Source organism: Calidris pugnax, unplaced genomic scaffold, assembly GCF_001431845.1.
Source record: "Calidris pugnax isolate Ruff unplaced genomic scaffold, ASM143184v1 scaffold171, whole genome shotgun sequence".
NCBI classification, from domain to species: Eukaryota; Metazoa; Chordata; class Aves; order Charadriiformes; family Scolopacidae; genus Calidris; species Calidris pugnax.
Window position 1 is genome coordinate 3,746,733 of NW_015091064.1, and position 15,512 is coordinate 3,762,244.

A 15,512-nucleotide genomic window follows, 5' to 3' on the forward strand; every position below is an offset into this window, starting at 1 on the left:
AAGATACTACAAGCAATCAAAACACAATACTGTTTACCATACACAAACGTGCCACACTTACCCGTCACTGAAACAATATTCAGCAATCTTCTCATGGTCTGAGGACTGATATCACTGAACCAATCCTCTGTAACCAACAGCTTGGTCAAATCAAAAGACATCTGGCGGGTAATGGTGCGCTGCATCTGGCGCCTTCGGTAAGTATCCTGATAATGATACAAAGGAAGCAAGGAATACTAATTGGTATCAAAACCTTTTATGTATTTGAAACACTTCAGTTTTACTTGATTATAAAGTTAGAACCTCTGTAGATATGTCTGTGAGGTTGACATGAAATACCATAAAAATATTAACAGAATTTGATTCTGGTTCAGCTGTGTAACAGTTGAACATGATTTCTATATAAGCCAAGAACTGGCAAGAGTCAGACATTTTACTTCCGTGCCAGTTCTGAAGGGGCAAAATACTGACACAGTGACATATTTTGTAAAAAGGTTACTAATTTCAGCATTGCCATCTTTGTTTCCTTCTGTCTCTACAAACAGTTAATGCCATCCATTTACTAATTACATTTTAAAATTAAAGTGAAATTAAAGAGTGGTTCTCCTGCCACAAAACTTCCCAAGTCTCCTCCTATGGCAGCTCAAACCCCCCAGAGAAAGTCTGACAACATCCTAGATAACTTTTATTCAACCACTTTATGATTCTATGAAAGATGGAAAAACAGAGTGCAGGAAAGAAAGCGTGGTGGACACACTGCAGTAAATGTCTAGTACTCTAATAATCTAAATTCCTTGATTGCTCAATTACTGCCCCTCATTACAAGATCCTCTGGTAAAGTGATACTGGGCATATGCACAAAAAACCAAAATATGCACACATACATAGATCATAGCTATTGCCAGTATCCTCTATCATCTCAGCATTCACAGAGAGCTGAATTTAAGTATTTATGGAAAAGAACACTTTGGTGACAAAGGAAACTTTTTCCCTTTTGACAGAGCATCAGTCTACTGATTTAAGAAAGTACCTTTCCTAGATGGATCATTTATATTAATGCCACAAGAATGGTCTGATAAATCTTCCATGTTGACTTCATTAAAAATGTGAAAGAAAATACGAAAAGACTAGAATACAAAAAAGGTATTACCAGTATCTCTATTTACTCTAAAAAGCTTTCTCACCCGCCTATTGAGAGCAGTTTTGCTACCAAGCTTGGTCATGTCTCCAAGACTGTTCTGAGAAACTCTCCTGTCAACCTCTTCATGCAATCCTGTGGAAAGGAAAACAAAAGGCAGGTATTTTCTCCACTCATATACATTTGAGTGATCTATAAAATAACACTATTGATCTGCCTATTATTTAAATAGATTGTTCCAAAAATTAAATTTTTGGAACATTGGATTTGTAACTTTCGTATCATTCTCCTGTATAACCTTACCTGCACTATCTGCATAAGGAATATCCCCATTAGTTGTCGAAGCTACCATCAGTTTTTTGGCATTACTAAGTCCTCGGCTATTCAGAAAAACAGGCAAATGGACTATGTTCCGCATGTAATCATGTCCATTTATGTTTGAATCACGTAGAACACTGTTGAGATTCTGGTTAATAGCCTTTATAATAATGTGTGGGTCACTTGCAAAAATAGCAATAAATGGGCCTTTTGAAAACAAGACTCGCACCTGTAAAGAAAAGTAGACAGTACAACTTGTTAATAACAATCAATAGTAATTGTGGATCGTTTAAATTTTTAACTCAACTTTTTATATTTATTCTGTTTGAGCTACAAACTTCAGAGGGAAAGAAATGTGTAGAGATATCAGTTTCTTCAATACGAGATAGAGTTTAGAACTTACCCACAATTAGAAATAAGCACACTTGAAAAATTAGCTGTAGTCGTTACAGTGGAAGTCATCACCAAGAAGGTACCATGCAGTAACGTCCTAGCTCCCTCCCAAATATTTAGCATTTAAGTATTTTTCATCTAAAGTACTTCAAAAGTAAGTATGAAAAACTCTCAAACATTTTAAGTTTGTTTCAACAGGGTATTACTTTTCATTAATTTACATCTGATTAATTCAAAACTTGTCACAAGTATTAACATGTACAGTCCCTTTTGGGATTTAAATTTCAGCTTCTAAAACCCATCACTCCTAGTACTGCAATTATGCCAATGTACACAAACGTTAGAAGACTACAAGACAGATTCTGTATATATGCCTTCTTTCTACAGAAAATACACAATAACTGTATGTGTCTGAGCTCATCTACGGAACAGTTCATCCAGATAATCCAGAGATCACCTCTATGAAACGGTCCAACTCACCGTATCAAGCATCTGTAAAACTTTGTCCTGTTCACAAGCATCCAATCCATCAATAATGACAACAAGCCTTGTCTGGTTCTGAGTGAAGCTGTCAATGGTTTTTGCCATTTTGGCCATTAGTTCCACTTCACATTTCAAAACCTATAAAAAAGAAGAGCAAAAAAGGAAAAGACATCGCCGTAATACTTAAAATTCACAAAAATGCATATAATTCCTTTTGCAGATTGCTACCTGTCCCAAAAATACTTCAGGAAGATAACAAAAATAAACATTTCTAAATACCCAAAGTCCTAACACGTCACTTCCAAAAATTTCCTATTAGCACAAAACCATACAGCAGAACCACATATTCCATTTTAATGTAACAGATTATTCTTATTTAAATTCTATTACAATGTTATTTAAAAAGTAATATTTATGCACTGTAAACCAGTATTTCAAGAGTAAACAAAAAAAGTATTTTGTAGCTTCAGCTAATCCTCAAAAATTGCTTTGCACCATAAATACCAATCAAAAAACAACTGGCAAGAACCACAGTAGCAATACACTGATAAGGTCTTCTGTGCTACAAAAATATTTACACAAAACATTGTTATGCGATGTATCAGCCCCAATCTATGGAGTTAACCATCATGATGCTAAAATTTATTTCCAGATAGGAGCACATCGGATATTCAGTGACAGTCTGATGGGCACTTTTTTTATCAGTTTAAATACAATCCAGCAAAACAATAGTATTTTCTACTATTTCTCATGAACTACATGAACTGTTCTAGAATGTTCTTTCAGTGCTATCATTCCCTTCTTAGTAAAGAGGCCTTGCAGACAACCAAAGCTAGGCTTGTTTTTTCACCTTTAGAGTATTTTAAAGGTTATTCTTTCTAATTTTATGATCTAAAGTAAGCTTTTACTAAATACTGATCGTTAGAACAACTGTTTTCCATCCTCCCAAAAACAAAGTAAGAAACTGAAAACTTAATCCAAATTTAACATTCCTGTTTGGGAAGACAGATCTCATACACTAAGCATTAATTACCAGTGAAACAGAAATATTCCCTTTAGTAAAAACTCACCAACTTTCATTCTAATATTGTGAGACTTGGCCTGATTCAATAAATGGTGCCCCATCTTGCAAAGGCTACAGGTTTGGGGTTTTGTTTCTAATCTTTTAACAGCCAATTCCTATAAATGCTTACCTTCATGAACCCCTCACTTTTCAACTTGTGGAGCTTGGAGGCAGCATTGTGAAGACGTTTTCTTTGAGAATTCAAAACTGAATCCATCACTTGCCACCATGTGCGACAGTTCAAGATAAAGGCCAAACCAACAACACAGGTAACTGAGATGAGAATAACGTTCACTGTCATGTTGGCTGGTTCCACATTAAAAATGGCCAGCAGCGCAATTGCAGAAACAACACAAGACAGTATGAACAGGAAAATCACAAAGGAGGGGAGACAGCAAGTTTTCTTCCATTTCTTTTTACCTAGGAAACAAGTATTTGCTGTTAAAATCAATGTAAAACATAATTTCAGGTGAGTACAAAATCTATTAACTTTATACTTCTCATAAAACATTAGCTTGCACAAAAGGTTACTGCAGTGTTACCATCCAGTCACATATGAGAAAAAAAAATATCTAAATTTGCCAAAATTCTTGGAAATTATGAAGTGGAGACACTCCTTTAATCTTCAGTTTATTTCCATTGTTTCAAGAAATCCACACTGGATGGAAATGATCTTTATAAACAGATTTTCCTATCAGTTGTATCATCCCTTTTGTGACATCTCTAAGTAAACTGTATTTATATACGTAAATCTTAGGAAAACAGTATGGTAACTACTTGGGTTTGAACAGAAACATGACACTTATACTATCTAATAGTAATGGTGCCATTGGAGAACTAAATCAAAATTGCCAGCTACAGCCTGAAACTATCATTTCTTATGTGCTAAAACATACACAAACAAGGGAGGACTCAGTGTGGAAGGTTTGGACAGATCACAAGGGCCTCCTGACTTCAACTGGATTGACAAGGAAGAGACAAAGAAATATTGCAGCTGGAAGTTAGGACAGCTAAAATAGCAATCAAAGAAATAGCTTTTTTTTTCCAAAGCAGCAGCCTCTGCCTTGAGGATCTGGACACACCGAGTGATGTGCACATCTAGAAGATTCACATCTTCTGTACACGTTTGTTGATAACAAAGAACAGAAATTCACAGAATATATTATATTAATAAAATCAAGCAAAGAAATCAGGGCATTTTTCTCCCCAAAGAGTTTCCCCTTCTGTATGAATTTCTGCATGGCTACAACAAGTTTCTAAAAAGAGCTTATAATGTGGAAAACAGAACCCTGATAACGGTGCATTGAAATGGAATAATCGGAAATGTCATTCAGGTAATAAAAACCTTGTGTATCTTCTGTCTTGAAAACTCGAAATAGCCTTGTTGCTAAGAAACCAAATTCCCTTTCACACGCATCAGAGAGGGTAGCAATCATCTCCGCCAGTGACGTTTCTCCACCTACACTGGACAGTCTATTGTAGTCTGTAAATAAAAATCTGAAAGAGAAAAACCATGTATTTTGTATACTTCAGAAAGCTCTAGGTATTTTCTGGCAACCAAACCAAAAATCTTCCTGCACCTCTGGAGCTAAAAGTCTTTTCAAGTGGCACAAAATGTAAAATACTTAAATACTTTTTTTTTTAAACTCTATATGGCATTGAAGTATTTATTTCTTCTCCTGTTATCAGTCTCTTCTAGCCCCACTTCCTATTCCAAAACTTGACTTCTTAAGAACATGAAAATGACATCACTAATGGTACTTCAGATGGCAGTAAAAGCATAAAAATATCTTTATGATGCAAAACATAATATTGACAAGTGTTTCTAAAATTGCATTCCAAACTATTTGCAAATATTTATGGAGGATTAAAAAGAACAAAACAAAACACCAGAGCAAGATTGCATAAAAGCACCACGAGGCTAAAACACAAGTTTCTAAACAATAAGAGTAAACAAAACTATAAAATACACAGCATAAATTTCCTTCCTTTCAGGTAAACTAGAAGCTTTGAGCAGTCTGATGCTCTACTTAAAGTATTAACATCATACACAGTAAGCTGCACCAGAAAACTAAATTCTTACTTTGTCTTCTACAAATTTTTGTAAGATAGTCAAACCCCCTAAAACTAAAAAGCAGTAACTTTCACTGACTTTGGCGGAGAGGCTTTTTTGAAAACACTACTATATTCTTCACAATGAAAAATTTAACTATGTGATCCCCTAGGGCTACCATTTTTCAAACAGAAATCTCAACAGCTTTTCATAGGAAGATAAACAAGCACATTAATACACACAGTGAACCTGAATTATTAATTGAAGACTAAACAAATAACTAACCTGACAGGTAAAGCTTTAGTGGTTTGCTCTGGTAATTCTGGGGGGTTCACAAACATGAGTTTGAGAAGTAACTCTAAATATCCAATGTGTCTTGCCAGTCTTGCACTTAGCACCCAGGCCCAGTTCCAGCTCTCACCTTCTCTTCGGCCACCAAAGTAAATTACAGCTATGATATTAAAAATTAAAGAAAAGATGTTATGGCTATATTTTAGTCAATGTTCACAACTGAAAGAACCATGAAGTTTGAACAAGTAAGGCATGAAGTTGTGTAAAAGGAGTTGAATTTTTAACAGTTATGGCTAAAAATGACAGTGTTAAGTAAAATAATGAAGTTAATATACAAAATACTACTTTGTTTTCAAGAATGCCTGTTCACAAATTGCATGCAAAACACAAGGAAAGAGTCTAAAGAGGTCCTGTTTTCTGCAAAAACTTTTAGCATTTTTTCTGAACCACAGAGCACGTCTACAAATCAATACTGAATTCCAAAATGAATTTCAAAAACAGATAAAAACCTTCAAAAATTTAATATAAAATAAGACTTACTAAAGAAAATGTAGAGAACTGCTAATAAGCTGAGAGACACTGCTATTCCAAGCTTTGCATCCACTGTGAAAGCAAGCAATAAACCCAAACCTCCACACAGCAAAAGCGTGAGGAACACAATAAGCCAGGAGAACTGAAACAGAGGTTCGATCTGCTGTCCTGCAAAAGTCTTCATTTCATCTAAAACAAAAAGACAAAGACACATTAACACGTTAAGTTATTCTAGAACAGAAAGCAAAGACAACATTATAATGGTCATCTTTGAAAAGAAACACTTTTTCACTAGACTATATAACTTTTCCTTATTATTGATAAAAAAAACCTTAAGTTTTCATCAACGCAATGAATGAAACCATTTAAATAATAAAACTTGCACTGTTTGCTCCAGGTTTTATACTTTTAAAGGCATATTAATTAAAAGCCATGCCATCTGCTGTCCTTCAAAAGTTTAAAACATGTTTTATGACACCAAGAAAAATAAATCCATCTTATCTGTCAAAAAACCCAAAACAACTCACCCCCCACCCCGACCGCCAAAACCTCCATCACTGAAATCTGGACCACATTCCTCAAGTAGCCAGATACAACAATACCATATAAAGGCTTCAGTATTTATTTCCATTTGTTGATTCATATTTACTAAAACAGGAATTCCTAAAGAAACTTATTTAGGATCTATTGAATAAGAAACATCAAATACACAATCCAGAATAAAAAGATGAATGAGGAACAGGAAGAAAATACCGAAGAAGTGTTTTAAAAATATAAGAGCCCATCAACAATAAACATCACAGTCAAATATGTACAACACTTTTTTGTTTATGACATGGAGCATGAGGTGAACGAAATGAACCCAGAGATCCCATTAGTCTGCATTAGTCAAATATAGACTATTTGACTAATATAGAAGCTTTTAAAAATACAGAAATGACAGAAAGTAAGAAACATCAAGATTAATAAAAGTATTTTGAATTATACTGACATCTCAGAAAAACATCCTTTGTTTGAAAAAAACAAAACTGTAAATAAGATGCCTATTTCCACTCTCTTCATACACTGCATTTGCTTTCCTCTGTCATTTCAGAAAGCTCAAAAAGCTCAAAGTAAATAAAGGGAAAGGGGAAGAAAACTAGATGCAGAGAAAATATACTTTAGAGAAACAATATTAATAGTCTGGAATTTGTTCTTATTAAAAAAAAAAAAAAGACACACAGAAGGCACAATAAATAAATCCTGCAGCAAAAGAAGCCTGAACTCAATTTGACACACAAACACCCTCTAGCAAGGCATATTTCAGCAGCCATATTTTCAGCAGTACCTACAGGGTCGATTCACTGCCTCAGGAAACCCAGTGGACAACAGACAGCAACACTTAAGAGACTGTCTTGACATTGTAAAAATGAACAAAGCAACCTTTGGATGAAGTGATCAAACTAAAATTTAACTCCTATCATCACAGAAACACAGACTGGATACAATATTAAATGGACCAAGAGCTGTCACAAAAACTGACAGCTCCCATGTGATGCTCTTCATGATTAGATTTCAACCTACAAAAAAAAAACAAACCACAACCTAAATCAAGTTTTACCTTCCAGTTTCTTGAGCAGAAAAGATTTTCCACTTCCCCACTGTGCATATAAGCCTACACAGATAGGAGGCTGCATGGTTGGTTCACTCAGAATATCAGCCAAAGCGCTGCTGTACAGATCGTAACCCAGCATGTCGCCATCGGATTCCGTGGGAGATAAGTGTCCTGTAACACAAACACTACATTATGGAACTTTACTTTAAGAAATCTATTCAATATGGCAATTTTCACACATGAAATCATGACAGGTTTACCTATATTGTATATATACTCCTCCCACATAATAGCTGTTATTATTAGTACATTCTTGCTCAAAGGAATTTTAATTAGGTAACATTTATGTGGATGATTTATCAAAATCATTACAGCTTACCATAAGAGACTCAAACAAAATCCCATATCACAGTAAGTTGAAGAAAATAATTCCTACACAAGCAACATTTAAGTAAAAACAAAAAGGTCAAGAGAAGTCACACCGTATCCAATGTCAAAACTCCAAAATAAAAGGTACATTTGACCTCTGTTAGGCTTTTAGAATGATGAACTTTTTGCTAACTGATTTTTTAAAAAGCTCTCCCATTAACTGCAATATTAAAAAAACTAAACTTCTTTTCAATACAGAATTGCATAAACTTGATTCTCAATATACAAGTGATTAAAAAAAATATAAAATTAAATACTTATACTTACTGGCTCCAAATATCTGTGTTAAAATACTCTTCTGGTGGCTACAGTCAATATTGTAAGGTGTTTCTCCTGTTTTGTTGGGTCTATAAAGCAATCTACCATCTTTTGGATTTCTTAAGAGTAATTCTGCGAGTTTACGGCTCCTTCCACGAATGGCAATATGAAGTGGAGTATCTCCTTTCTGCAATTAAATGAATAAAACACTAATACCTAACATGAATTCCTAAGAGTATGAACAGACCATATGTTCCACATTGTTTCAGATGCATTATTTACTTGAAATACATCTTAAGGTATTCTCAACACCATTAACACCTTACAGCAAGCATTTCTTTCCCTCTTGAAAAAGTATTTTAAAAGTTTCAGGAAAGACATGAGAAGTGTCAGTTCTTAAAATGCTAAATATAAGGCACTATCTTCTTTCGTAAACGTTTATAACAATATCTTAAGGTTCATGAAAACTGTAGTGTCTATTTAGAAACAAGCATTCAGAGACTGGTTTGGAACAAGAGATGCTCCTTCTTAGAATTACTTCATGGTTTGTTCAGAATTCTCCAAAAAACTTTCCAGTAAAAGCTTCCTCATTACATCAAATCAACATTATTACTTATTTGCCATAAAGATAATACTAAGAGGGTAAAAATCTATCAAATAAATGTTCCTGTATTTAAAAGGTTTACAGTCAAAGTAGTTAATGGTAAAAGGACAGCAACAAACCGTTGTATTTGTCCTTGGCATTGCTTAATTCAACATTTATTAGTCAAAAACAAGTATCACTGACAAATAACAACCATTCTCTATGCTCTTTTTCAAATGTATTAAGAATTAGTATTCTGATTTTTGTTGTGAAATAAAAATGAAGTGAACTTAAGTGAAATTTTTATTCCTGACCTGAGATGTATTTGATGTATCAGTGGTGGGAATTAATTTACATTTAAGTATTCTTATCTATTTAATTATTAAACATATGGGAGACTGAGTATTTAAGTATTATGGTCAATTTAATTAAGCAGCATATGCAAAGCTCTATTTCTGTAGTAGCCTTGACAGCTCACTACAAAAATCTGCTTCAAAACCAAAATGATTAAAAATACTGAAGTAAACAAATATTCTTTACCTTGTCTACAGCAGAGACCTTAGCTCCTTTATCCAGAAGAAGTTCTACTATTTCAATATTTCTCATCTTGGTTGCCTAAGCTCTATTTCTGTAGTAGCCCTGACAGCTCACTACAAAATTCCACTTCAAAACCAAAATGATTAAAAATACTGAACAGCATATGCAAAGCTCTATTTCTGTAGTAGCCTTGACAGCTCACTACAAAAATCTGCTTCAAAACCAAAATGATTAAAAATACTGAAGTAAACAAATATTCTTTACCTTGTCTACAGCAGAGACCTTAGCTCCTTTATCCAGAAGAAGTTCTACTATTTCAATATTTCTCATCTTGGTTGCCTTTATAAGTGGTGTTTCTCCATCCTAAAAGGGAAAAGCAGGCCTAATAAACAGATCTTCTCTATACCCAAAACCAAGCAAAAACTAGTGATAGCGTAACAAATCCCAAACTTTTAAGATGATTTTTTATTTAAATACGTTACTGTGCAAGTAACAACAGTTCAGCACATACGTTATTGAAAAATTATCACAGACCCTGTATTCTAGACTGGTTAGCACCACAGAACAAAACACATTTCTGTTAATAACAGGGTCAAACAAAGACAAGATTCAGATATAATACAAGATACTTGAAAAGAGACTCATGGAAGAGGTAATTCTCTGCTGTACATACTACTTCCTCTGGTTTGAAAAGAGACTCTGGGAGAGGGAATTCTCTGCTGTACATACTACTTCCTCTGGTTTTTTCACTCCTGCGCATGCAATAAACAGCAGTCAGAACTTTTATGCTTAGTAATATCAGAAACCTCTTTTCCTCAGTTTCCAGTAACATCTACTCTCTACTCCCTATTGCTGGGTATGTCGATGGTGCGGACGTAAAGTATCCACACCTTCCCTGCTAATGACTTTTAGTAGTAGGTGATACTTATCAAAGGGGACATTACCGTCACTGAAAAGAAATCCTGCATTTCAGAAAAAAATATTTATTTATTTATTTTTATTTTCAGCATGCAAGTTACCAACACTTCACAAAAACTCAATTTGTTATTGGACATTATTGTCACTGAAAATAAATTCTGCATGTCAGAAAAAAAATCTTTATTTATTTATTTTTGTTTTCAGCATGCAAGTCACCAACACTTCACAAAAACTCAATTTGTTATTATGGTCTTAACATCACATAGGGGTTAAGAAAAGTAGAGATGTTAAAGTGATTAAATTAAAATTCTAATCATTACCTTTGTACATGTTTCAGTATCAGGGTTGCATTGCAAGATATCCCTCACCATTGTAGCATTTCCTTTCTCAACTGCCCAATATAAAGCAGTTTTATTATCCTGCAAAAAAGAGAATATTAAATGTTAACAGTACTTTCATTCAGTTGGATCAATTTCAAAAACTATGTATACAAAGTACAAGCACTACACTGAAAACAGCACATAGTACAGCAAATTTTACCACAGCTTAAAGGGAAACGCTACCAAATCTAACTGGCACACCAGTAGAATTTTGGAGCACAAGTGGAAATCTGGCTACAAAACACAAATCTATTTTAAAAACCTGTGTAAAATACATTAAGAGCTTTAACAATCCGAGGAGATTCAGCCTGTCTTGAAATACATACGAGTATTCGGTCCTAACTCAAATACCCAAGTTTTCTAATGCAATAAAACAACTTTTTCCCAGAGTGTTGTCATCTTTACCCCTATTGCGGAACTGATGTTTCTCTGCAGCTGTATTTTTTTAAAAAAAGAAAAAAGAAAAAGAAAAAATATTTCTCTCCTTTTAGAACACTGAAGTGCTAACCGCTTCCAGGCCTTTAAAAACAATTTCCATTTTATTCTCAATTTTACAGTATAGCCTAATAAAACTGTTGAACTGGTTTTGCTGGTGCTTCCAGGCCCTAAAAAAAATTTCCATTTTATTCTTAATTTTACAGTATAACCTAATAAAACTGTTGAACTGGTTTTGCTGGCCTAAAAAACAGGCTATGCAAGCTGGAAAGCTATAAGAGTAGATAAAGTCAACACAGAGTACCAGAATGCAGATCAGCCATCACTGCATCACTGAAACAGGGGGAATGGTTGGTAATTGCAAATCTGCTTGTGTCATTTTTTTATTTTTCTTTTTTCCCTGCCAATGTGTGCTATGCCAGGAAGTCTCCACACCTGCACCTTTCATAGCCAAGCAACTGCACCACAACTCTTTCCATCTGATGCACATTTGGGCGTATTTGTGTGAAGGCATTTAAGAAAAGCCTCTGAACATGCACCAGCTTCTAAGCAGGAATGTCAAAGTCCCCCTTGCAGCCTTCTCCCTTGTTTGCTTCTCTCATTTGCAGCTCTTCCTCTCCCACTCATGGGCTTCACAGCAAAATGAGTTTAAAGCCTTTCTGGAGAGTTTCACAGGCCTGATCAGTAAGATTTCTCTCCTCTCTGCTCACCTGGGCTTCATGTTCAGTCAGATAGCTTCCAACAGGACACCAGCCCAAGGAAGCTGACTCCTCACTAGCAACATCAGCTGCATAGCCAGGCACTGGTGTGGCTTCTAACAAATACCAGCCCAAGGAAGCTTACTAGCAACATCAGCTGCATAGCCAGGCACTGGTCTGCCACGTGCTTCCAGCTGGGCCCTTCCCTCTTACCAGAAGGGCTGAGGACACCACATGAGCCCCTCACTGCCCCAACACTCCCTCCCAGAGCCCTGTAGTCCTGTTTTACCTGCTCAAGGTCTTCCCTGACTAGTGTCCATATGAATGAATGAGCAGCAAGGCTGCAGGAAGGCTGGACAAGACTCAGCAAGCTTTCCAGAACATCATGAATTTGGGCACACAGCAAATCTCCCCAGAAGACTACTGCCTGGCAGACAGGTGCTGCAGGGTCCAGCAGCAGGAGGGTTGCTAAACACTAGCACTCATCACTGATTCTGATACTGCTGGTCCTAATCTGGAGATCTGAAGCACACAGCCAGAATGTTCCCCTGGTGGTTCTCACTGCTGCTGTGTCAACAGGGCCACAAATGCATTCTTCAGATGAAGCCCTGCAAATGGCCGTATCACCAGCCTCCCACCACCAGAACTCACAAGCTTCCCCCAAATTTGGGCACACAGCAAATCTCCCCAGAAGAGGTCTGCCTGGCAGACAGGTGCTGCGGGGTCCAGCAGCAGGAGGGTTGCTAAACACTAGCACTCATCAATGATTCTGATACTGCTGGTCCTAATCTGGAGATCTGAAGCACACAGCCAGAATGTTCCCCTGGTGGTTCTCACTGCTGCTGTGTCAACAGGGCCACAAATGCATTCTTTAGATGAAGCCCTGCAAATGGCCGTATCACCAGCCTCCCACCACCAGAACTCACAAGCTTCCCCGACCCTGAGGAGGCTGGGTCCTCTTGCTGCTTCTGTATTGTCTTGGTCACATCCAGACATTGAAAAGTTCCAGATTCTCAGACCCCTGTCAGCAAGGAACTGAGACACACAATTCCCAGTTTCCAATAGCAGGTTAGAAGAAGAGATCCAAACACTACTACTTCTCCAAACTAACAGCTTCTTGGCTTCTCAAAGAGGCTCTGTCTGCATCAACAGTAGGCACTGAATCCTTGCAGCTCCCAGTGACTAGTTAGTTTTGTGTTCAAACTTGGCAGAACATATGTGCCTGCAAGCAGAGTGATCTGAATAGCTTCAAGCAAAAGAAAGGAAGTTGAATGTAACGATAAAAACAAGTACCGTGCTGAGTAAGAGAGCTCTCAGTGGAAGAATAAAACCAATACCTTAATCAACATACAAAAAACAAAAGGGGTAGGCAGAAAACATGGAAATCACTGACAACACTGCTTAATGTGAAAAAGGAAATTACTGAAAGAGACAACAACCAACCAAGCATAGTGACAGAACTGCACTGACAACAGATATAATCTAAGGTATAGTGGATTTTAATATATCGATGTTACATTTAAAATATTAATTATTAAAATAGCAATAAAGGGGGCTTTAAGTACCTAATTATTTTACATTTGTTCAGTAGTGCAGAAGTAGTAAGTTCAATTTACATCTTCTGCTTTTCAACCATTATATAAATTAACTGAAAAAAATGTTGGTTAACAAGTCATTACAATTACACTTGTCTTCTATCTTAAAAACTGCACAGCAACTTGATGTATTTTTAATGTTTGATGGGAATCTGAGTTTCCTACAGAGTAGACGGAGCAAGTTTATAAAGACCTGTTTTTAGACACACAGTATAATTGTTTGGCATTCAAACTACTCTGACATTTACATTGTTGTACTTACCTGACCTCTGATATCTATATCAGCATATTTATGAAGCAGGGCCCTCACAATCTCAACATGACCTCCTCTAACAGCCCCAATCAGCACCGTATCTCCACTCTAGAAAAATTGTGAAAGAATATTGAAGACAAATTAATAATGTTTAGCAACAAGAAATGCACACAGAATAAGTTATAGCCTCAAAATATACATTATGCCTGTTTACATTAAGAAATCTGCACTCATTTTAAAGATACAATAAAAACAGGTATATAGAAGAAAAAATTCTGGACTCTTTTTTTATTTTTTTGCAAGGAGATGAAACATCATATATTTATGGCAAAACAAACACTCCAAAAATAGGTCCAGCTTAAACCACTATCCTAAAAAAGAACAGCACAAATTAATGAGGAATATGAAAAAAATCCAACTGTTCTCTATGTTCCTAGGAAGACCAACCACTCACAATAATAACCTCTTCACAATCAGACAAGAATGTTGGCTGTCTCCTTTAGATGTTTCACAGCTGACAAGAGTTCTTCAAGAATTTTAAAGAATTTTATCTCTTTTTTTTGTGCAGATTTGACTGCTATCCTGTTTATATACACTATGCTGTTATAAAGAAAAGAAGCAAAAGGCTGATTTTATCTCAAATTTATCAAAAGAAATAAATATTTTACTGTGATAAAGGGGGTTGTATAAGTAAAAAAGTTACAAGTCTGCTTAAGGATTCTGATTTTAACACACTTGAGGATACGTCAGAACTTCAGAAAATGAAATCCTGAAATTATCTAGTAAATTTTTAATGATGAAACAGGAAAAATATGTATCACAGGTGTGGAATCCAGTTAGAAAGCTCAGAGCAGTAGTAGATCCCCTATGAGTCACAGTCGTTATATTCCTGGCTGCAAACCAAAAAATTTTCCTAATGAAAACCTACTCTATCTGAAACTAAGGCCACCCATTTTTTGACATATTTTTGGAATAGAGTCAGCTGGACTGAAAGCTGTAATTTATCCTTCCTAAAAGCACAGGAATGCAGACAGTTGTAGAATTTTGTAACAGAAAGAATGGGAAGGGAGACTGCAATGTATCTACATAAGAATTTTAAGTTATGCTTTGATATGTGCCTGAGATCAAATTTGTTGTGGCATGCCACACCAGCTCAGTACATAACCACCTAAGAAAAGCACTAAGTTGACACTTGAAATACAGGAAAATACATCCAAAAATCCTTTTAAAATTATGAGGCAAATCTTAGAAGGTTTTCCTCTCTTCTCTGCAACCCCAAGCAATTCAATTTAGGGACTGGCAATTCAGCCTACAGACCATATTGCTGCTCTGAACTAAAATACTGATCTTGACAGAGGCACTAAGTATCTCACCACCCATAGCCCCAAGGGTGCAGTGCTTGGTCTGCCTCTGACGCTTCAGAAAAAACTGACCACCAAGAGGACACCGCAAACAGCCCAAGGCACATATCTAAGTAACCAAATAAATCCCAGAGTGCCTGTCCTGCACGCCTCTGCTGAACAATGCAATCACAGCTCAGGCGGCCAGCAAGCAGATTCACA

At 36.0% G+C, this 15,512-nt stretch overlaps 1 protein-coding gene across 1 annotated transcript in view; it reads right to left on the minus strand.

The window, feature by feature from the left end:
• The window catches only part of KIDINS220 (kinase D-interacting substrate 220kDa), an 87,066-nt gene that overhangs the window by 50,918 nt on the left and 20,636 nt on the right, over positions 1-15,512 (minus strand). Inside the window, exons 9-21 of the mRNA XM_014956814.1 lie at positions 13,960-14,058; positions 10,910-11,008; positions 9,936-10,034; positions 8,561-8,738; positions 7,871-8,035; positions 6,280-6,459; positions 5,734-5,899; positions 4,741-4,892; positions 3,526-3,815; positions 2,330-2,470; positions 1,442-1,685; positions 1,185-1,273; positions 62-206 (exon numbers count right to left, since the gene is read on the minus strand). Of these exons, the coding sequence (XP_014812300.1) occupies positions 62-206; positions 1,185-1,273; positions 1,442-1,685; positions 2,330-2,470; positions 3,526-3,815; positions 4,741-4,892; positions 5,734-5,899; positions 6,280-6,459; positions 7,871-8,035; positions 8,561-8,738; positions 9,936-10,034; positions 10,910-11,008; positions 13,960-14,058 (2,047 nt within the window). The remainder of the gene's footprint in view (positions 1-61; positions 207-1,184; positions 1,274-1,441; positions 1,686-2,329; positions 2,471-3,525; positions 3,816-4,740; positions 4,893-5,733; positions 5,900-6,279; positions 6,460-7,870; positions 8,036-8,560; positions 8,739-9,935; positions 10,035-10,909; positions 11,009-13,959; positions 14,059-15,512) is intronic.